Below are 21,956 nucleotides of genomic sequence, written 5' to 3'. Positions count from 1 at the left end.
ATAATCATAATTTGAAGGTTTTTTTGATGTAAAACTCAATAATAATGCAGTTTACGTCGTTTTCAATGCACCCAGAGCATTAAAAGTAAGGTTTTCTTGTGATTTTGACGATTTTCGACGACTTTCCGGCTTACGATGATTTTCGGGTTACAACGCTGGCGCAAGAACAGAACCCCTGTCGAAACCAGGGACCGCCTGTATATATATATATATATATATATATATATATATATATATATATATATATATATATATATATATATATATATATATATATATATATATATATATATATATATATATATATATATATATATATATATATATAAAGGTAGTCCCTGGTTATCAGCGATCCGGTTTTACAGCGGTTGTGTAGTGACAGCGATAACAGGGTTTTTGGCATCAATATGTGCTGATTTTCAGTTATCGGCGCCGATCCCTGGTTATCAGCACTGATTCTTGGTTATTGGGGCTGATCCCCACTTACTGGTGGCGCTGATCCTTGGTTATTGGTGCCAATAACCAGATGTCAGCGCTGATAACCAGGGACTGGCGCTATTATTGCCGATTTTCAGTTATCAGTGATTTTTGGTTATCGTCGCACTGTTGGGAACGGAATCCCCGCCAATAACCAGGGACTGCCTGTACACACACACACACACACACACACGTATTTAGACATGTCTGCGAATGTAAATATGATGTCCGCTCAGTCTATATCACCCTCCTTTTTGTAGGTTATGTTATATAAGGCATATAGGTCTAAATTCAACTTAGGCTACAATATATTAGGCTAAACTATCCCTTGTTTACATACCTTAGGCTAAGGTAACATAGGCCTAATGCCATAGGTTAGGCCATCGTACCTAAAGATAAACACTGGCCAAAATTTTGGGACGTAAGGGTGGATATATCAGTCTATAACAGAAAAACTGATGTACATTAAAGAGATGATGATAATAATAGTTATATTAGTCCTGAAGGTGATAGACCTACTCCCGAGGCTAACTGGAGGAATGTCTTACTCCTTTTATATCTCAGTTGTAAAGTAACAGAACAGTTGTGTAAAATCATATGGGTAGCTTGCTCAACCATTAGTAGCTGTTTTTGACAGTGGTCCATCATTGTCTCCTTAACCCCTTACTCACACACAGAAACACAGGAGCTATCCTCCAACACTATACTGTACAGACAAACACAAGAAACCATTGCTACAAGATGACAGACGACACTAAAATAAAATATGGATGCAATTCATATTGGGACATAATAATCACAGAAGCAGTATGCATAGCCACAAATAAGCCCAGTTTAAACACACAGCTGGAAGCTGAAAGAAGTTTACCCTAGTGCCACAACTGAAGAAATTGGTAATTTCATAAGGAACATAAGAAATAGAAACAGAACATAAAACCAATTCTTATAACATCATATACTATGTAATAACACAGTATGTTAATATGTTAACTACTAACTATCCTAATGTACTGTAAATTAAACATTGTAAATAAAAACTTTAGCAACTTCCACAGTCCAATTACAGCCGATGGTTAGGTATAAATAGAAAGGGAGAATCTCAATGTAATAGTTCTGCTTGAAAAAGCCTGAAATGGTCTGTAGCAATTTTAAATAAATGGAAAACACACCATAACTGTCTATTTTCCAGAGCTTTGAAGAAGTATTAAAAACAGAAGTCAGGAAATATGAAAAAGTCTGCATCAAAGAAGTCAGTGCCACAAAGGCGATCACCTACAACAAAAATTGTGAGAGAAACTCTGTCCGAAAAATGTAAAGAATATAAATATGTGACCTGCAATGTGACTTCTATCGATTATTTAAGTTCTAAGAGCATCTAACTAGTGGGGGCCATACGTGTAAAACAGATTAAAAAGCTACTTTAAACAGTAAATTTAACATAAATTGAGGGAAAATCAAGGATTGATGTAATAGATTATAAGTACTGTACACAAATCAGAAGAAATATACACAGGAGCTTAATCACCAGCTCTGTGGCACTGTAATTACGTTAATTCACAAAACCAAATAATGCCACTAGCAAATCAAATAGGATGTAGACTCTCAAGCATCTCTTGAGATTAAACAGAATCTTACAGGGAGGATAATCACGATAGATTTAAGAACCTCTAAAATTAGATTAAGGTTGAGCAGAACTAGCAGGAGAGGCGGGCTGTGGGCGGTCAGCAACCCGCAGTAGTTTAACCAAGCCGATCACACGAACGCGATCAGTTGCTGCGTGGAGTTGAGCACTCGGTAGCTGGCTGGCGTGAACTTGTGCCATCCTCACGACATGCCCTATTATTCTTCGAGGCCGAAACCTCCTGAGAAGAAGACTGGACAGGGTACCTCCTCGCAGCCTCTCCAGGTGTTTGGACCTTGGGACCGAGACACTGAGCTGAGAACCTGGCCGAGCACTAGAAGCAGTGCAGGCAGGAAGTGCTGAGACACCTGTATGTCTTGGCACTTTCTCTCGACCTGTGCCTGAACTGGATCAGGGAGCAGACTCAGTATTAACGGTTTGGGGTGCCTGAGACTCCCTAGAATCTTGTGCACTTGGCGTGACTCAGCTCAGCTGACCACCCGATGCTCCTGAATCTCGTGCAGGATGATCAACAGGAGTGGTCTCCTTCCGAGAGTCTGAAGAAACTTGGGAAGAGACAGGCACAGTACTAGGCTTGGAAGTGGACTTCTTAGAGCTGGTATCGGGAGCATGGTCCGTGGCCCAAGGTTTCCGAAACACAAATCCCCGGTGGGGTATGCTAAGCGGTTCCTGAACCCAAAGGCCGGGAAGAGCTGACAAGAGAACCCACTGCTTCCCCTGTGGAGGAAGGCAGCCCCTTCGAAGTTCCGAGGCGGGACTTCTTAGGGGGAGAAGAGGCAGCCTTCTTCTTCAGCCGACGAGCCTCTGAGGAGAAGGGGAGGAGGCAGCAGATGATGATGACAAAGATGAAGCCAATGAAGACAACGACGATGAAACCTTGTGAGACCTCTTCTTTGACCTCCTCTTCGTCACCTTCTTCAGGGTGGTGGTCAGGTCCCCCATCCACAAGGGAGCAGCAGCAATCACAGGAGCAGCCGGGGCAGCCAGGGCAACAGGAGTGGCAGGAGCAGCCCAAGAAGCAGGAGCATCAGCAACAGCAGGAGCGGCCACGGGAGCAACCGGGACAGCTGGGGCAGGAAGCGCAGCAACAGCGGCCCAGTCAGCAGAGATCACAGGAGCAGCTGGGGCAGCAGGAACCATCACGTGAGGCACAGTCAGAGTAACCATCATGGGAGGCACAGCATGAGCAGACGGGGCTACAGGGAAACCTGGAGGCAGGGGCACCGCATGCTGGGGTGCCGGGGCATGCATCGTCGTCTGGTCTACCACTGCAGAAGTCACTTGCCTTGGAAAGTGGGTAGACACAGTTGTCTGCATTTTTGCCAGTGCTGTCATGGTCACTGTGGTTGTGGTTGCGGTTGGAGCAGCATGGGCACCACCAGGAACCTTGTCAAATGGGTCAGAAGGCTGTGTAGAGATGGAGTGCCAGACAGCCCCTAGGAGTGCCAAGCTACTTGCAGATCCGTTGCCTGGTGATGATCGGCCACCATAACTGAAGAAACAAAAGTCAGGTTAATGGTCGGAGACTCCTCTTGCTCCGAGAACAGGTCATCTTGAGAACCCACCCCGCCGATCTCCACTCGACGAAGCAAGTGAAGAGGACAAAGGAGAGATCTCTCCCGAAGGAGAGACAGCTAGAAGGGGAAGCTTACCAGGAGAGAGAAATGAGGATGAAGGGTCAGCTACTAAGGGCGTCGCTGGGTGCATAAAACCTTCCGATGATGCCTTAGCGGCCTTCCTCCGATAGTGTTTCCTCCCAGTAAACTTTGCCCACTGCACAGGCAACCAAGAGCAACACTCAGCACAAGTCAGATCAGGATTACAATCATGCTCCCTGCAAGAGGTACAAAGGGCGTGAAGGTCCACATCACAGGAGGAGCGAAAATTGTTACACCCCTCGCCACCAATCCCAGGACACACACACTGGGGGTTGACAGCCTTACGCACAGGCTTATCAGATTCGTAGGTTTGCATCGTATTACACTATATCAAACACACACATACACAATCCAAAACAAGAAAGATTTCACCAGGGAAAACAGCTTAACAACAATCAGGCAGAGAGCAAAGGAACACACATCTGCACAGCATGACAGCTGAAAGCAAATTGGAATGTTTACATCTGGGCAGGCGGGACTCCCACCAGTTTACATCTGGGTAGGCGGGACTCCCACCAACCAGATGGTAGTTAACCGCCTAACCACCTTGTTTGAAAGTTTAACGGTCATTTCCAGCTTTGCTGAAAGTAATTCATAATGTAAAGGACCGATGGTTTGTACATCGTGTAGGAACAAATATTTGTTTGGAAGAAAATAATTTTTTTACTGCATTTGTTTCACAGCAGACCCATCACTCACTATTAATTTGAATATCAGTTTAGGTTGGGAAGATCAAGCTGCCCAAACCCTCTATTGGCTGATTTGGTGCCATCAGGTTCCACTAGAAGAACCTAAGGATTGATGTAAGTATCAGAATCCTTGTTTTATAGCCAAATACATAGAGTTTTGTTAGAAACAGAGACCCTGATAAGAGTTCAGTAGGCAGTAGAGTAGTTCCATCAGCGTGCGTCATGCACAGTGCACTGTAGGCATTACTTAAGGTTCTTTGCAACTTCCCTTCGGCCCCCAGCTGCAACCCCCTTCACTCCTTTTACTGTACCTCCATTCATAATCTTTCTTCCATTTTATTTCCACCCTCTTCTAACAATTGTTTCTTACACCTTTCAAGCCTTTAACTCAATTTCTTTTTCAGTTCTGAATGACCTCATAGTTCCCAGCACTTGGCCTTCAGCCTATATTGTATATTCTAATCTAATCTAGTAGGTAGTAGAAAAATGATGATGTAAGTATCAAAGTTCAGTGTCCATTCTAGACATGACAGGAATTGCCCCAGAAGAGAACCTCAAAACTTGCCAATGAGTACCCCTAGAAGTAGTGCAGATGAAGGAAAACCCTTATCCTATGGGAAAGTTGAACAGCATAAGCCTTGGGGAGTCTGTGTCATATAGAATATAATAATGGAAAAGAAAATGATTGGTAAAATCAAGGCCAAAGAACCTACCATTGCTACAACAGGGTGTAATGATCAAAGGACTAACCATACCTGTGCCATATCCTTAAGGTACAGGGTCACAAACTCGGCACGATGCACACACCTAATTGCTATAAATATTTGTTGACCTGACATCCGGAGAGAAATCACAAGTTCTGACCTCGTCGATATAGAAAAAAGTAATTTGCCATTGGTTGAAAACCCTTATGTTTCAAGACAACCATAGGCAGAACTGAAATGAAAAGAGTTCCTTCTTAAACATCTTTTGGGTGAGAAAAATCTTAAAAGAAAAAAAAAGCTTCGGGATCTAGTTCATTGACGTTGAGAAAAATCTTAAAAACAAAGGCTTCGGGATCTGGTCCACTGATGTATAGTAGATAAACTGAAATATGTATATTACACAACCTTTATTCTAAGTATTAAAAAAATCCCAGGAATTAAGAATGCCCCAAAGTAAACCTGTGGAAGTAATTTAAATTATACGAAGATTTTCTTGATCATTAGAAAAAAATCAAAGATTACTAAATAAAGGAGGCATTAAAGGTGTATTTTTGACAATACTTCAGCACACTTCCTCACTTGACGAGATGTGCAAAAAAAAGGATATTAGCATTGTCAATACCACTGTAAACTGTAGTCAAAATTAAAAGAAAAAATCCTAGTCCTAAATATCCCGAAAAGTTTTACGTAAAAATGTAATTTAAAAATGTTATAATGTGAGCAGTATAAAAAATGTATATGCAACATATTAAATTCTGCAATGTATATTTTATGGGTTCTTAGGGCAAACCACTTTGATCTATGCAGTTTAAGGTCACTGCAGCTTTTGGTATCGGCAAAACATTTCTTGCACCAATCAGTTTCCTGATCTATGTCCGAACTATGGCCTGCAATGAAAAGGAAAGAGTTCCCTCTGATATTCCTGATTCCTGGGTATTCTTTTTTTTTTTTTAACAGGAAAAATCCCTGATGTTGGTCACCGAATGTTCTTATCCTTTTTTGTGTTTGTTCGTTTCGCAATACCCTTCTAGACCACTTTAGCAGCACTGACAATACAATACAGTAATTCCAAAAGGCTTTCATATCACCCACTACTCCCCATCTAACTTTAAAACATTGTATCACTCTCTTCCCAATAATGTTGGCCATAAGCACATTTACTCACTATAGAACATGTAAAAATCGTAGTGACTAATGACAGCTACAGAAAGTTGACATTTGTAAGATTCATTGTAAACTGACCAGTTAATGGCCATTTAAAACACTGGTTCCGTGATCAGGTGTGATGTAAAGAAACTTTTAGATTAATGATAAATACGGTTAAATACAAATTCCCATGTATTGAAAAACTAACTAGGTTTATCTTTAAATTTCTCAAAAAAACATTAAAAAAATTAGAAAAAAACGTTAAAATGTAAGACCGCAAGCTGGCCATTTCAGCGTTAATAACCTGAGGTTCCGACGAGAGAAGAAGAGAACTTGAGTAAACATTGAAGTTGAGACAAGAATTACAAGCCAAGCCGACGGCCGCGTCTGAAGAAACTTTCGGGAAGGCAAGTGTAGGCCTCTTCCTTTGTGTTGTGTATTAAGCAGAACGTGGTTTTCGCAAATAACGCAAGTATTTCACCACTGATTTTCATTTTTTGCATAATGAGACACAAACAGAAAAATCCAGGATCAAAAAATGACCGGGATAGTGTCGGTGGAGTTGATGGCCGTGGTAGGCCTAACCAAATTCAGGGGACACGTGTTTACAAGGGAAGTAGGTAGACAACAAAGGCAGTAGAGCGCGATTAATTAAATGAATGCTTTCGCACAACTTTCGTAAACATCACAAATGAACAACATGCTGGCATTTAGAGGTAATAAAATGGATTTGTGGAGGATGTAGGAACAGTTTCGCCCAGCTAGTTAGGGATAACAAGGAGGTCAGGCTAGGACAAATAGAAGCAACGATTGGTGACGTCAAAGAGACTGTCGCCAGAGTCGTAAAAGAAGAGATTCTCAACAGCAGCAACATAAGGGAAACAATTCAAGAAGAAATAAGAGGGGCATGGGCATTAGTGGATCCCGGTGGGGGCCCACCTGGGCATGTCCCCCACCCCCATGAAAAATAAGGACAAAACAATAATAGCCTATTGAAGGGTTAGGTATAATAATTTAAATGAGAAAAATAAAGATGGAAAAAATAAAGTATAGAAATAAAATTTTGAGAGAAAAATAATAGTAATTATAATCTTATGTTATAATGATGATAAGGGTAGTTTACATATCCTGGGGATGCCCCCGTAGCTCATTAACAATGACTCCAAATGAAAAATTGCATAGAATAAAAACTGTTCAGCGGGCCCGATTCTACCCAAAAAGTAACTTACTTGACCAGTTTGCTTTATTTTCCTGAACGACAATTTTTTCAGCGGAGCGTAACTTTTTCTAAGTACCAAGTTGACGTGAACGGTGTCACGGAGCAGCGCTCTCCCGTAGTTAGTCAGATGGCCGGCGCGGCGCTTTCTCAACCCGAGTTCCTAAGGCTGCCGCCACACGCGCCTGGCTGTACCACGGGAAATTTAATTCCGTCCAATCGTATCTCAGGCTGACCCAGGTCATGACCTAGGGCTTACGGATTAAATACTTTGAACCAATCATAATGCATTCTAACGATATGATTCATAGGCCTTGGCCAACACCAGAACCAAGCTTCCTTTCTTTCTCGAACCGCCGCGATGGAAAGTCACAATTTTATTTTGTTCCCAGAAGCGATGCCTAGAAGGTGTTCCGTGTCCATTTCGGGCCTTTTTGGATTTAGTACCTGCGGAGCCGATGCTGTTATCTACATAACCTACATGGTCGGACAGCAGCGATTTTGAATAAGGTAAGCAGAGCATTTACCTGCCTTTTTACATTTGTTTTGCTGCTAGGTTAGGTAGGGTTTTGGAACTGAACCTAATTACCGCTTGCCAGAGCATATGTGACTGCCAAGAATCATTAAAAATGCGGATAAGGCGCGCAGCGCCGTTCCGCCACCCCGATCTGAGACCAGATATGTTAAAAAAATCGTTACAAAATTTATGCCCGTTCTAATGTAGGTAGGGAATAGCCTAACCGAGGTTTCTTATGTAGGCTACAGGTAGCCTAGGCTAGTGTTTTCCGTCTGCCCTGATGTAGGTAGGGTCAGCCTCACACGTCGTGTAGCGGGTCAGCCTCATGTAAGTAGATTAGCGGGACAACCTTTTGTATGCAGACTAGCGGGTCAGAAAATAGCGAACACTGTACGTTTCGGCAAGCAGGAAACCCGACTTTCGCTTCTGTAGTTTAGCAGGTTAGCCTTATGTTTGTAGCCTAGCGGGACAACATTTTGTATGCAGACTAGCGGGTCAACCTTATGTTTGTTGAATAGCGGGACAAACGTGTGTATGCAGACTAGCGGGTCAGAAACTAGCAAATTTTTTACATTACGACCGCCACAAATCCCAGCTTTTGCTTCTCCCCACCCAAAACCCCGGTTTCCAACATGGTCCCCCTTACCGTTTTTATTAACTTTTCCTTTGCTTTCCCTGTGCGAAACACCACCAAAAACATGCTTTTCATTACTGACATGAAGCAAAATGGGAGCTATTTAAAAAGGCGCATTTTCTAGAGCGATTTTTTGGCGCCAAAAATAGGGTCCCGCGGACTTTCAGCGGCTCCGATAATAATAATGGATTCGGTTTTTCCTGATAGAACAGGCAATTGCTGACCATTTCATATTTTCTTAAATACTGAATGATATGCTGAAGAAAATATATTCTATGATACGACAGAAATATTCCTTCTATATATACATATATGTATAATATGAAGGTAAAACTTTACAACAGTTGCGCAGCGTGTTTTACGCTAGAAAATGCATGAAAAACATACAGTTTGGTGTGATTCCCTTAGACATGCAACAAGTGAATATGCAAAAGCCCACATCAAACGGTAAGGGGGATGATGTTGAGAAACCATGGTTTTTGGGGGGGAGGGGAACGACACAAGGGAGGAATTCACGGAAACAAATATGCAAAAGCCTACATCAAATGGTAAGGGGGATGATGTTGAAAAACTGGGGTTTTTGGGTGGGGGGAAACGATACAAGGGAGGAATTCATGAAAACGGATGTCTTTGCGCCATGTTCGTATACATGAGGCTGACCCGCTAATCTGCACACAAAATGCTGTCCCGCTACTCTACGTATGTGAGGCTGACCCACTACACTACATATATGAGGCTGGCCCGCTACACTGCACACAAAATGTTGTCCTGCCACTCTACTTGCAACAGCTAACCTTATGCACCCATATACACTGCTAGCCTAGGCCATTTTTTTTTTTAACATATCTGCTTTCGGTTGGGGGTTTGCGGAATGGCGCTGCATGCCTTATCCGCTTTTTACATTATGTTTCTTGGCAAGCTCGTATGTTCTGGCCAGAGGTCATATTGCGCTGCGCACGCTAGCCACAGGGATTACAGTAGGCTACTTCTTACGTATACGTAAACAAAACCCAATAACATACGGTTATTGTTCTGGCCGAGTTCATAGTCCAAACACGTGGGCTGTTCTTAGCCTGAGCGGACGTTCGGACAGCATGAGTGGCCCTGATTTCCGCTTGCCAACAAGAACACTTACCTAATATGTGCTGCCTGTTTGCTCTTAGCCTTATTTAGGAACCATTTACCTTAGCCTACATATACATCAATGAACTTAACCTTATTGTTGGGAGGCGTCAAATTCATGTGAGTTGGGTAGAGGGTGGCGACAACATGCATGAACACGTGAAACTGGGCTTCGTACAGCGGGTATTTTCGGCGGAAGAGGTGAAAGGCCAGGTACTTGTCAAAGGCGTTTTCCCTTCTGCCATATCTCGGTACATCAGCCAACGCTCAATGTTCTGGGTTGATGGCCCAGTGTCTGGATCCACGAAGTTGCGCGAGTGGTTCACGGTTTCATGCATGTACCTTTCCAGCTGCAGTTGGGAGTATGCCGCCCAGCAATTGCTTATTATCTTCGTTCCCGGCAGGATCCACTTACGGATTTGGGCCACCAAAGTTTCCTTCGTACGGTCGGCTACTGGGACCATAAACATTTTTTTTTAATCAGGTTCAAACCCTCCGAACACCCACACTCCTTCAATATACCTCCCTTTATTAAATTTTCTCTTTCCAAATTTGGCCTTGTCTATTTCAACCACTTTCCTCAGGCTGCCTATTGGAGTGCTGCTACTTTCCATGTGGTGCAGTACCAGTCGTTCACGGTGCGTTTACACACACTGACGGCACATACAACCTCCAGTTGAATACACCAGCTAAGTTAAAAAAAAAACAAAGCAAAAGAACTTGCTGAACAGAAATGTGCGCGTTCTCGAACCACTTGCCAGTCAGCCCTGATATATTAAGGCGAAAACGTTCTCTGCGACCAGCTGAATTCTTATATACTTTATTGCAACGGAACCGATTGTGTTTTGTTAACTTTGCAACATTAGGGCAACAAGGGCATTTATATGTCAATTTTAACACATTGTGCCTTGCAAAAAACTCAGGGGTGGACTCCCTATCCCTAGATATTATGGAGATGTCTATGACACTCGAATCACAGCCAAGGCAGAGATCCACTGCGTTCGCGGGCGGAAATCAAATGGACGAATTTAGAGCAAGGCCGAGTAACCAAAGCCTAGTGGGTATAATCCTAGGCCTATGATTGGTTGGCCTGGATCTAATCTAAATCGGAGAATATGATAGGTCAATTAGACAAAAACCCGCGCATGTGCAGTCACCCAAACCTGCTCTGGGCATGCGTACAAGCTTTTGACCCAACCTTCGAAATGCCCCCGACTGTAACAACGTACTGTGGCGACCGGAAGAACTGCTGGAGAGCAGCGTAGCGTGTCACTGGTAACAACTGCATGGGACTTAAGAAAAAATCGCGATTTGTAACAAATTGGTGCGATAAAGAAATTGTCGTATTTCAGTGTGTTATGTGTTTGACCGAAAGCCTGATAATAATCAACTTAGCAGAACCTCAGGGAAGAGGTGAAGTAGATCATCTTAAGATAGATGATGAAGATAGGCCTAACTGTAGTGAAATTTCCACAAATGAACTGAATCTAAGCAAAGGAGATGACAGACAGATCAAAACCCAGACCACTACTTGTAAAATTCAATGAGAAGGAAAAATGGAGCATATTAAAAAGTGGTAATCTGCTAAAGCGCTCAAAGAAAGAAATATTCAGAAAAATATCTATAGTACTGGACATGATTGCTAAAGAGAGAGAAAAAGAGCATATTAGCCTAAGATTAGAATTAAAGAAAAAGCAGGAAAACAAAGAGAAAGAATTGTTTATTAGTAAGGGAGAATTGAAAAAATGGGGAAATTTTCAGCAACTATAGATAGAAATAATAGAATCTCTAGTAATAATGTAAATAATTTAGAGGTAGGAAATAGTAGGATCTCTAGTATTGTAAATAATTTAGAGGTAGGAAATAATAGAATCTATGGTAATGTTAATAATTTAGAGGTAAGCTGTAGAAGAAGAGTAATAGTTCAGGGCAGATAGATGAAGGAAGTAATTTTAGTAACAAGCATAGGCCAATAAGTTTAAAAGAATACAGTAGTTCACACCTAGACTAATAAATAAAAGGTTAGATGGTAGAAATGCTTTAAGAAATAAGGAAATGGACAGATTGTGAACAAGGCAGAAGCAGCATCAAGAAATTTTGAAGTAAAGCTCATGAGTACCCAAGGGCTGACGAAAGCGAAACTAATTGAACTGATAGAATTAGGGCGAAAAAAATACATTGTTCCTACACGAATACATGCCATCAGTCTTTACGTAGGAAATACCTCCAGTGCAAGCTGGAGCAGGCTATTCTATACAACAAGATTGTTCGGTAGTTGCACTACCGGTGGGAAAGGCGAGAGGTACTCTCACCACCTCCTTTCACTGAGTTGCTTAACCACTTACCTTATAGCCTTTGTCGAGAGCAAGAGCAATCCTGTCTTCCTCTGTCTGAATGTTTCCTAGCTGTTCTACCTGCACTTCACCTTGGTTTTTTCATTCCTTTTTGTTGTGCTTGAAGTATAATTGTGGTATAACAGTTCTTATTCTTGGTTATCATGCAAACCCAAGAATCATAAACTAAGCCTAAACCTCGCTTTTCCCTGGGTGTGGGAGAGTGATGTTGCAATTGCTTTCTCTCACCCTTTGAAGTAGACCCGCTCACAGTTTGCACCAAATGCCACAAGTATGTGTTTTCGATGACTAATAATACTTGTCCTGAGAGTTGTGACTGGTCCCCAGAGTAGTGGATGAGCTTCGCTGGAAAGAGGAAACCCAAGAAGGCCGCTCGTCTGTCTCCGGAGGGGTATTCTTCTCCGAGGATGCCGGGTAGCTCTTTGTCTCTTCCCATGTGATTCCGTTTGGCTGCTTCTTCATCTAGGGGAGAAATCACTCCTCCACATTCCCCTGGTGCTTCAGCAATGGGGAGTTTCCATGGAGGAGCAGGGGCCTGTCACAATCTCTAGAGGGATCCCTCCATTTACTCCGGGAGGGGGTGGGGGGGAGCATTCTCCCTCTGGGCAAAGGGAGGTAGCCTCTGATATTCCGTCTTTTTCAGGTTGGGGTGGGGGGAGATCGGGAAGACCTTTCAAGATCTTATGAATCTCTGGCTTTCCCTAGGTCTTCCAGGGGAACCATCGGTGTGGGGCTCGATTGCACATCTTAGTGCATCCAATCGTTCCCTGTCTCTATGGCATCAGTAACTGGAACTACGATTTCAGTTACAGGATCTAAGCCAGCCATGCACCACTCATTGGTAAATATCTCAGTAACAGTAAATTTGTGATGGATTTTAGTAGTAAGCATATTATGGAGACTACAGAACAAAGCAAAAAACAAGGACATCAAGAACTAGTACTAAAGTAAAAAACACCATTTGTCTTGTGTTAATATATATTTGGGCCATTATTGTACAGTAGGTGCAAACTACTCATTTTTAAACATCTGACTTAACTGGTAGTTATATATATAGCTTAAGTCCCTGACGTCACGGCAGAATTTCAAAACTCGCGGCAATCGCCGATAGGTATGTCAGGTGGTCCACCTATGCGCCCTCTATCCAGGTATCTGGAACCACACCAGGTATTCCTCAGATCTTCCTGCCGCCATTCCGGTGACATCGTTTGGAATTTCACTCTTTCAGCCTGTGTTTTTCGCAAATTTTGGTGAAGTACACTTTGGCTTCAAGCCGCTGCTTTTTTGGAATTTGTACTTGGACTTTCTTTACTAGTTAATTTGGTTTTGACCCTTGAACTTGTATTTTGATCTCTCTTTGGATTTGCTACCATGTCTGACTCCTCGAGTGTGCGAATGTGTGTTAAGGGATGTAAGACTCGGCTAGCTAAAGCCTCTTTAGATCCTCATTCGGTATGTACGAAATGTAGGGGCAAGAGGTGTGAGTTACAGGATAGATGCGATGAGTGCTTGGGTCTTTCTGAAAGAGAGTGGATCGAGTATAACCGCTACGTAAGGAAACTTGAAAGGGACCGGCTCAGAAGAGCCAAGAGTGTTTTGTCTTGCTCTTCCAAAGGTAGCCAGGATTTTAATGATTCGTTGTCCCGAACTAATGAACATTCTGATCATTCCCCCGTAGTGGTAGTTCCTGATCCCCCTACTGATTCAGGTAAAGACCCATCCTCAAGGATATGATGGCGCCATTCAAGCCCTTGGCCAACGTGTTGAATCCCTCGCTCAAGACAGGGAAATTGTGGTCGAACATGAGAGATCTAGAAATTGCAGTGTTGGTGATAAAGTTAGTGAAGTGGAGGGTGCGCCGCTCGATCTGTCGTGCTCCTAGCCCTAGACCTCTTCCAAGCTCCCCAACCCCTGGGAGAAGGAAAGTCGACAGGCGAAGGGAGGCGAGAGATTTTAGCTCCCCGAGCGGTCGCCCTCGAGTGTTCCTGTAGACGCTTCCCAGGACGCTCACCCCGCTATAGGAAAGGCGAGGTTAATACGTGTTCTTCGTCTTACGAGGACTCAGTCCCCAAATGGGGCTGGCGCCGGGTCTGTGATTCTAGACCTCTCAAGAGGAAGTTCCCATATGTTGAAGGACACCGTGTTGAGTATTCTCAGGCTCCGGGGTGTAGCCATTGGAGCAGTCCTGAACGCTTTAGTTCTGAAGGTAGCTCCCCCTCCAAGTGCAGACATAAATTGCTTGTTTCAACCAAGATGCCTGGCAGCAAGAAAACGTCGGACGCTTTTCTTTCTTCGGTTCACGCTCCCCCCCCTCCTTCGAATTGGGAATTGTCCCCAGAACACCCTCCTCAATCTGTTCAATTAGTTGAGGGCGTCGAATATTGCGCCTTCTCCAGTCAGTTATCAGCAGAAGGAAGCTCCACAATGGTCTCTACCAAAGGATATGCATCAGAAACTGTCTTCCTTTATGCAAGCTTGCCAACCTGCAGAAAGGGCCGATAAATTTTCCTCCTTTGGCTGTTCGTCGCACCGAGGAAACTTCTGCCCGATGTCGCACAGGCGCCAGTGCTCAAGTGACTCCAAGGGGCGGCGTGACAGGTAACGAGGGAAGAATGTTTCTCCTTCTCTAAGGGCCTCGATCAGTTCTCGCCAGCCTCAGGAAGCTTTTGACAGATGTCGACGGGCGCCAGCTCTCCGGCGACCTTAAGGTTGGAAAGAACAACGATCGTCAGAAGCCCAGCCACCAGGACGCCCGAGTAGGGCAGGAAGATGGACGCCAGGACGCCAAGCGTCAAGAGCTTGGACACCAGGACGCCGAACGTCAAGAATCTGGACGCCGGGTCAATAGGCGTCACAAAGTTGAACGCCAGGACGCCAAGCGTCATGATATTGGCTGCCAGGATACTCGTACAGTTGGGAGTCAGGATACCGAGCGTCAAGACCGTTATCCACAGGACGTTTTGATTGAGGATTCTCTTGTTTTGGAGGCAGCAGATAGTAGACAGGACGCCGCTACCTCGTTTTCAGTACAGCTTTCGGAGGAAGCGAAGGACAACGACGATCTTCTTCCTTCTCCAGATGTTCTCCTCGAGAAAGTTTCCGATGAAGAGGAGCAAGGATCGCAACTTCCTTCCTCAGACTTGAAGAGGTTGATGAAAGTGTTTACGGAGCTTTTTCGACAACTTCCACCGCCCCTCGTTCTCCTCCCTCGAATTTACTCGGAAGACACCAAAGAAGACTATTTTTACTAAAATGATCATGTCTCGTTCCTCCAAGCGAGCCTTGAAGGTTATGGAAGAATGGATGAAGTCCAAAAGGATCAAGGACGAACAGTGTTCTCTTTTCCTCCAGCTAGACTTACGCCAAGGTCTAGCATTTGGTATGAGACTGGAGAAGCTCCCTGCCTGGGAGTTCCTGCCTCTTCCCAGGGGACTTTCTTCTCTGGTCGATGCTTCTCGTAGGACTGCAATGGGAAAATCCAAGGTCTTCTGGTCCCCTTCGAAATGGATCACATCTTGAAAGGAATTTTTAGGGCTTTCAAGTCTTCAATTTCCTAGATTGGACTCTGGGAGCTTTGGGTAAGAAGACTGAGACATTGGTAGACTCAGACACCAAAGACCTCATTCATGTTATGTCCTGCATGGACAAGGCTGTCAGAGATGGAGCCAACGAATTGGCAGCTCTCTTTTCATGGAGTCTTGAAGAAAAGGGCACATCTTTGTTCCTTTCTTGCCAATGGGGTTACACCCATCCAAAAGGCAGAACTCCTTTATGCTCCTCTTTCGACGTGATCTTTTCCTCAGGAATTAGTGAAGGAGGTCTCCTCAGCTCTAACTCAAAAGACAACCCAAGATTTAATCACCAAAACTGCAAAGAAAGTTCTACCCTCTAGCTTCGCCTCTCAGAAAATTATAGGGGAAGCTCCTGTTATTCAGCCCTTTCGAGGCAGAACTCCCAGTAGAAGAAATTCAAGACCTACGATCAAAAGATCTGCGAGAAGAACCAATAGACAAGGGAGAAGCAGAGTTTGAGAAGACTCTCCTTCAGACAGCGGTTGGAGCCAGACTAACACACTTCTGGCTGGAATGGGAGAAGAGAGGAGCGGATCCATGGTCCGTTCAATTAATAAAAGAAGGGTACAAGATCCCTTTCCTCAGGAAGCCACCTTTAGCTACAAGGCCGGTAGACCTTTTCGGCCAATTACAGAACGAAAATGAGAGCGGTCGCTCTGCAACAGCAGTTTGTTCTGCTGCTACAAAACAAGCTATAGAGAAAGTTTTGGATCCGAATCTCCAGGTTTTTACAATCGCCTGTTCCTGGTTCCCAAAAGCTCGGGGGATGGAGACCGGTGCTAGATGTGAGCGCTCTCAACGTGTTTGTTCAAAAGACAAGATTCACGATGGAAACAACCAAGTCCGTTCTAGCAGCAGTCAGACAGCACGACTGGATGGTGTCTATGGATCTTCAAGATGCGTATTTCCATATTCCCATTCACCCGAGCTCCAGGAAATACCTGAGGTTTGTGCACAGGGGAGAAACTTTCCAATTTTGAGCCCTATGTTTCGGCCTAAGTACCGCTCCTCAGGTTTTTACGAGGCTAATGAAGAACGTAGCTCGAATGCTTCACACAAGAGGCATCAGAGTCTCCCTATATCTGGACGACTGGCTCCTCAGAGCTCCTTCCTACACTCGCTGCCTGGAGGATCTTCGAACGACTCTTCGATTATCGGAGAATCTAGGACTCCTTATGAACAAAGGAAGTCTCAACTGATCCCATCCCAAGAGATTCAATACCTTGGGATGAGGATTCAGAGTCAAGCTTTTCGGGTTTTTCCACAACATCAAGGACGGAACAAGCTTTAGAAAACTTCAGAAATTCCTAAAAAGACAAACTTGCTCAGTGAGGGAATGGATGAGTCTACTGGGGACCCTTTCCTCTCTAGAGCAGTTTGTCTCTTTAGGAAGATTGAACCTTCGTCCGTTGCAGTTCCATCTGAATCGAAACTGGGACAGGGACAAGGAACTAGAAACGAAGTGTATTCCCATTTCACAACAGATAAGAGATTATTTACTATGGTGGAACGATCCCCTAAAACTTCAAGAGGACTTTCCTGCATCAGAGGAACCCAGACCTAGTGTTGTTCTCCGGACTGGCCGGACTCGGGATGGGGAGCAACACTGGGAAAGATGGAAGTCTCGGCTCTTGGACCAGAGATCAGATACAGTGGCACATCAACCAAAAGGAACTAACTGCTATCCTTCTGGCTCTAATAGAGTTGAAGGTCTAGTGGAGAAAAAGTAGTTCAGGTCAACTCCGACAACACGACGGCGTTGGCCTACATCAAGAATCAGGAGGCACTCACTCCTACTCTCTATTCGAGACCGCCAAAAAACTCCTTCTTTGGGCAAAGGAGAAAGGTGTTACTCTAGTTACCCGCTTTATTCAAGGCGAAAAGAATGTGAGGGCAGACATGCTGAGCAGAAGGAATCAAGTTCTATCGACAGAGTGGATGCTTCACCAGGACGTCTGCAAGAGCCTCTGGCGGATTTGGGGCAGACCATGCATAGACCTCTTCGCCACAGCTCAAATGAAGAAGTTAGAAGCCTACTGTTCTCCCGTTCCGGATCCCGAAGCGATTCACATAGACGCTTTTCTGCTGGATTGGTCCAATCTGGACGTGTATGCGTTTCCCCCATTCAAAGTCATTCACAAAGTGCTGCAAAAGTTTGCAGCTCACGAAGGGACCAGGATGACCCTAGTGGTTCCTTACTGGCCTACAAAGGAATGGTTCACAGAGGTACTGGAATGGATGGTGGACACCCCGAGAAGACTACCTCTCAGAATAGATCTACTCAAACAACCCCACTTGGAAAGGTATCACCAAAACCTCCAAGTTCTACAAATGACTGCCTTCAGACTATCAAAAAACTTGCAAGAGCTAAAGGTTTTTGAAGGCGGCAGCTGACGAATTGCAAGAGCAAGGAGGTCATCAACAATCAAGGTATATCAATCCAAGTGGGAAGTATTTAGAGGATGGTGCAGAAGAAATTCTATTTCCTCTTCCAGTACCTCTGTAACTGAAATAGCAGACTTCCTTCTCTTCCTTAAAAGGGAACTTAACTTCTCTATTTCCACGATTAAGGGATATAGGAGTATGTTAACGGCCGTTTTTAGGCACAGAAACTTAGACCTTTCCAGCAATAAGGATCTTCAGGACCTTATCAGATCCTTCGAGACCATTAAAGAGAAAGGCCAGAATTCTCCGGCTTGGAATTTAGATGTCGTTCTTAAATTTCTTATGGGAAATAGGTTCAACCCTTACATAAGGCATCATTTAAGGATCTTACTCTAAAAACTCTGTTTCTGATCAGTTTAGCCACAGCTAAGAGAGTAAGTGAGGTCCATGCCTTCAGCAAGACCGTGGGCTTTAGACAAGGCAAAGCAATTTGTTCAAGGTGCAACTTGGGTTCCTCGCAAAGAATGAGACTCCATCTCGACCCTGGCCCAAAACGTTTGAGATCCCGAACCTGTCGGATATCACAGGTACGGAAATAGAGAGACTCCTGTGTCCTGTAAGAGCTCTCAAGTCATACCTGGAAAGAACTAAAGAAATACGAGGTAAGTCAGAAGCGCTTTGGTGTTCAGTCAAAAAACCCTCGTTACCTATGTCTAAGAATGCGTTATCTTACTTTATCAGACTATTGATAAGAGAAGCCCATTCAGAGTTTAATGAAACCGATCTGCAGATTCTTAAAGTTAAGACACGAGGTTAGAGCAGTAGCAACCTCGGTGGCTTTTAAACAGAATAGATCTCACAAAGTATCTTAGATGCAACCTTCTGAGAAGCAAGTCGGGTGTTCGCATCACATTACCTCAAACAGGTTCAGACCATTTATGAAGACCGCTACACTCTTGGACCTTTTGTAGTGGCTAATTCAGTAGTGAGCGAGGGATTTACCCTGCTGTACCATAAATCTATACCCTTTTCTCTTTTTCTTGAAATTGAGAAAATTTTTTATGATTGTGTGCGAAGGTTGGACGCAGCCTTCCGCAATCATTAGTAAATATTTTACACTTTGTTAGTTTGTTGTGTTATTCGGTCAGGTGGTCTTTTGTGTTCTTTTGCTGGCGCCCGAACGAGGGTATATTTAAGGAGGTCTAGTCACATAGAGGTTATACATCGGGTTGACAGCCCCTAGAGATTTTCAGCCCTGGGTGGATCGCTGATCTCTTAAGGAATGCAGATAGAATGAAGCAGGGAAACTTCAAAGTTTGCTTCCTTAACAGGTAGGAACCTTGAGTTGGTTTTACAATTGTTATTTTGTCAATTCCAATGATACTAGCTGTCTCTGACCCTCCACCAAAGGTGTCAATCAGCTATATATATAACTACCAGTTAAGTCAGATGTTTAAAAATGATATTTTCATAATAAAATAAATTTTTGAACATACTTACCTGGTAGTTATATATAATTAATTCCCACCCTCCTCCCCTCTAGAGACAAGAGGCATGGAAGATCTGAGGAATACCTGGTGTGGTTCCAGATACCTGGATAGAGGGCGCATAGGTGGACCACCTGACATACCTATCGGCGATTGCCGCGAGTTTTGAAATTCTGCCGTGACGTCAGGGACTTAAGCTATATATATAACTACCAGGTAAGTATGTTCAAAAATTTATTTTATTATGAAAATATCATTTTTATTTCCCCTGTAATCCTACTTTCCCTCCTAGTTAGTCTTATGAATGGGAGGGGAGGTGGCCAAAGTAGGAAGCAGGGTTTTGGGTGCCTCTGGGCCTCTGACGACTTGTTTATAGGGTAAATAATTTTGCTGTCAAATCATGGAAAATTCAGTGGTCAAAAATCAGCTAAATCCCAAAATTCCCAAACACCCTCAGTGGCCCTGCAGCCTCCAAGCTGAGGAAGCAAAATAGCTTTTGTTGGGCCTCACCTTAGCATTACCTGCAGTTAGCATCACTTGCCTTAAGTTTGGGAGGTTGAAGATTATGGTAGGAGGGTTTATTGTGCTTGTAATATGGTATACTTAAGCCACTTTGCTGGTTTACAGTAAATCACAAGCCATTCATTCTTCTTAAGTGCAAGAGGGGTAAGACAGTAAACCTCCCGTATTCGCAGTCTCACAATTCGCGGACTCACTTATTACCAGATTTCTCTATGGAACTTATATACTTATTATTTGCTGAAAATTTGCCCATTCACGGTATTTTTCACCGAGAGATATTCACTAATTACTGTATTTTCATATCATTTTCATGACTAAATGCACTTTTTGTGAAAAAACTATTAAAATACTCAGGTACCCAGTTACAGTAGTGCTTGAGTTATGATAATTCAATTTTGCAATGGGGTAAGCAATTAATACTGATACGAGAATATTTATAAAATATTTTTACATTTCGTGCGGGTGCAGGCAGCAGCGTTCAATCAGGCAGTGAGGGAGACCAAATTACAATCGACCAACTTCTTTTCCTCCGTCTTTTTATCCCATCTTCTAGTTAAAAAAGTAAAAGAGAATGGTAAAAGTATTGTTAGTAACGGTATACTCTTGCGTAAATGCGTACAACCATAAATAACCGAACTACAAACTATTGTTCTGCTTATAAACGAATCGGCTAACAACAGCCGTTTTGCTTGTATTTTAACCATTGTACGGTAGTAAACAATTACCATAGTTATAGTACAGATGACGTTAAGTAGAATAGGACTGATATATTTTTACGTTACAGTGAACCCTCAGATTCGCGGGGATGCGCCCCACACCCCCGCGAATGGGTCAAATCCGCAATGCTTAAAACCCCTCTAAAAACACTTAGAACTGCCCATTTTGATAGCTTAAACACAGAAAAACCCTGTAAAAATGCTTATACCTGAATATTTTAATAGTTTTATCACAAAAAGTGCATTTATTCATGAAAATTATATGAAAATACAGTAATTAGTGAATATTTCTCAGTGAAAAATACAGCGAATCTGCGAATTTTCCGCGAATGATGGCTAGATATGTTCCACAGAGAAACCTGTGAATGCGTGAGTCCGCGAACGTTGACAACGCGAATACGGGGGGTTCACTGTATACCCTTATTTGCTATGGATAAAAGATTGGCAAGGAAATATACTGCTGAATTTAAGCTGCAAGTTGTAGCTGAAGTTGAGAAAACAATGTTCAAGCCGCTAATGACTATGGTATAAATTATCTTGCATCGGTAACATGGATGAAACTCGACTGTAATTAAAGTTGGAGAGAAAGTATTTTAATCAAAACTTCTGGCCATGAAAGAATACATATTACTGCTATTTTTACACCAATCAATGTTAAATACATAAAGCTCGTATGATGATGAAATCAAGTGAAAATAGCGAATGGAATCTTGATTTTTTTTTTTTTTTACACAAAGCAAACATACCCCCAAACGGCCAACATCATCTATTAGCGAAAAAAACTGCTAAATTAATTTCACAGTGAGGCGTATTTAACTTATATTTCGAATTAAAACACTTTGTATAACGAAAAATAACCTTGCCCCACATAAATAAAGTATCTAGAGATTCATTTACGCTAACGAGAAGCAAGAAAAGCCCCCTGAACTGAGTTAAATACGGCGAAATAAACTTACCACGTAATAGATTTCCAAACTAAAACATTGACCATTATGATTGCAATTTCTAATACAAAAGCAATATAAGAATATATACAATATTATTCAGTACAGTGAATTATTAAACATAACATTTTAAAAGATCCATGGGAAAAGATGCATATTGTTACCTTACAT

General features: G+C 43.0%; 2 protein-coding genes across 7 annotated transcripts in view; one reads left to right on the top strand and one right to left on the bottom strand.

The window, feature by feature from the left end:
- Window positions 1-2,908: 2,908 nt before the first annotated feature.
- On the bottom strand, window positions 2,909-4,093 carry LOC136851796 (calphotin-like). The gene is made up of 2 exons (XM_067126108.1): window positions 4,044-4,093; window positions 2,909-3,611 (listed from the first exon to the last, which is right to left on the bottom strand). Exons 1-2 carry the CDS (start codon window positions 4,091-4,093, stop codon window positions 2,909-2,911), a joined length of 753 nt encoding a protein of 250 aa, XP_066982209.1.
- Window positions 4,094-6,060: 1,967 nt separating this feature from the next.
- Window positions 6,061-21,956, top strand: part of LOC136851894 (oocyte zinc finger protein XlCOF6-like) — a 68,686-nt gene continuing 52,790 nt past the window's right edge. For 3 of the 6 annotated variants that reach the window (XR_010856990.1, XR_010856989.1, XR_010856991.1), the window contains exon 1: window positions 6,061-6,723. The gene's annotated coding sequence lies outside the window, so the exon portion shown is untranslated. Of the gene's footprint in view, window positions 6,730-21,956 lie in introns of all 6 variants that reach the window. The other 3 variants (XM_067126232.1, XM_067126233.1, XM_067126234.1) reach the window with 2 other exon arrangements.

The sequence above is a fragment of the Macrobrachium rosenbergii genome, chromosome 24 (assembly GCF_040412425.1).
Source record: "Macrobrachium rosenbergii isolate ZJJX-2024 chromosome 24, ASM4041242v1, whole genome shotgun sequence".
NCBI classification, from domain to species: Eukaryota; Metazoa; Arthropoda; class Malacostraca; order Decapoda; family Palaemonidae; genus Macrobrachium; species Macrobrachium rosenbergii.
This window is presented reverse-complemented; position numbering and strand designations above follow the sequence as displayed.

Coding starts and splice junctions, on each gene's coding strand:
- LOC136851796 (XM_067126108.1), bottom strand. CDS start 4,093: ATGCAAACCTACGAATCTGATAAGCCTGTGCGTAAGGCTGTCAACCCC. Junction 3,612..4,043: donor CGTAAGGCTGTCAACCCCCA/GTGTGTGTGTCC, acceptor TTGTTTCTTCAG/TTATGGTGGCCGATCATCAC.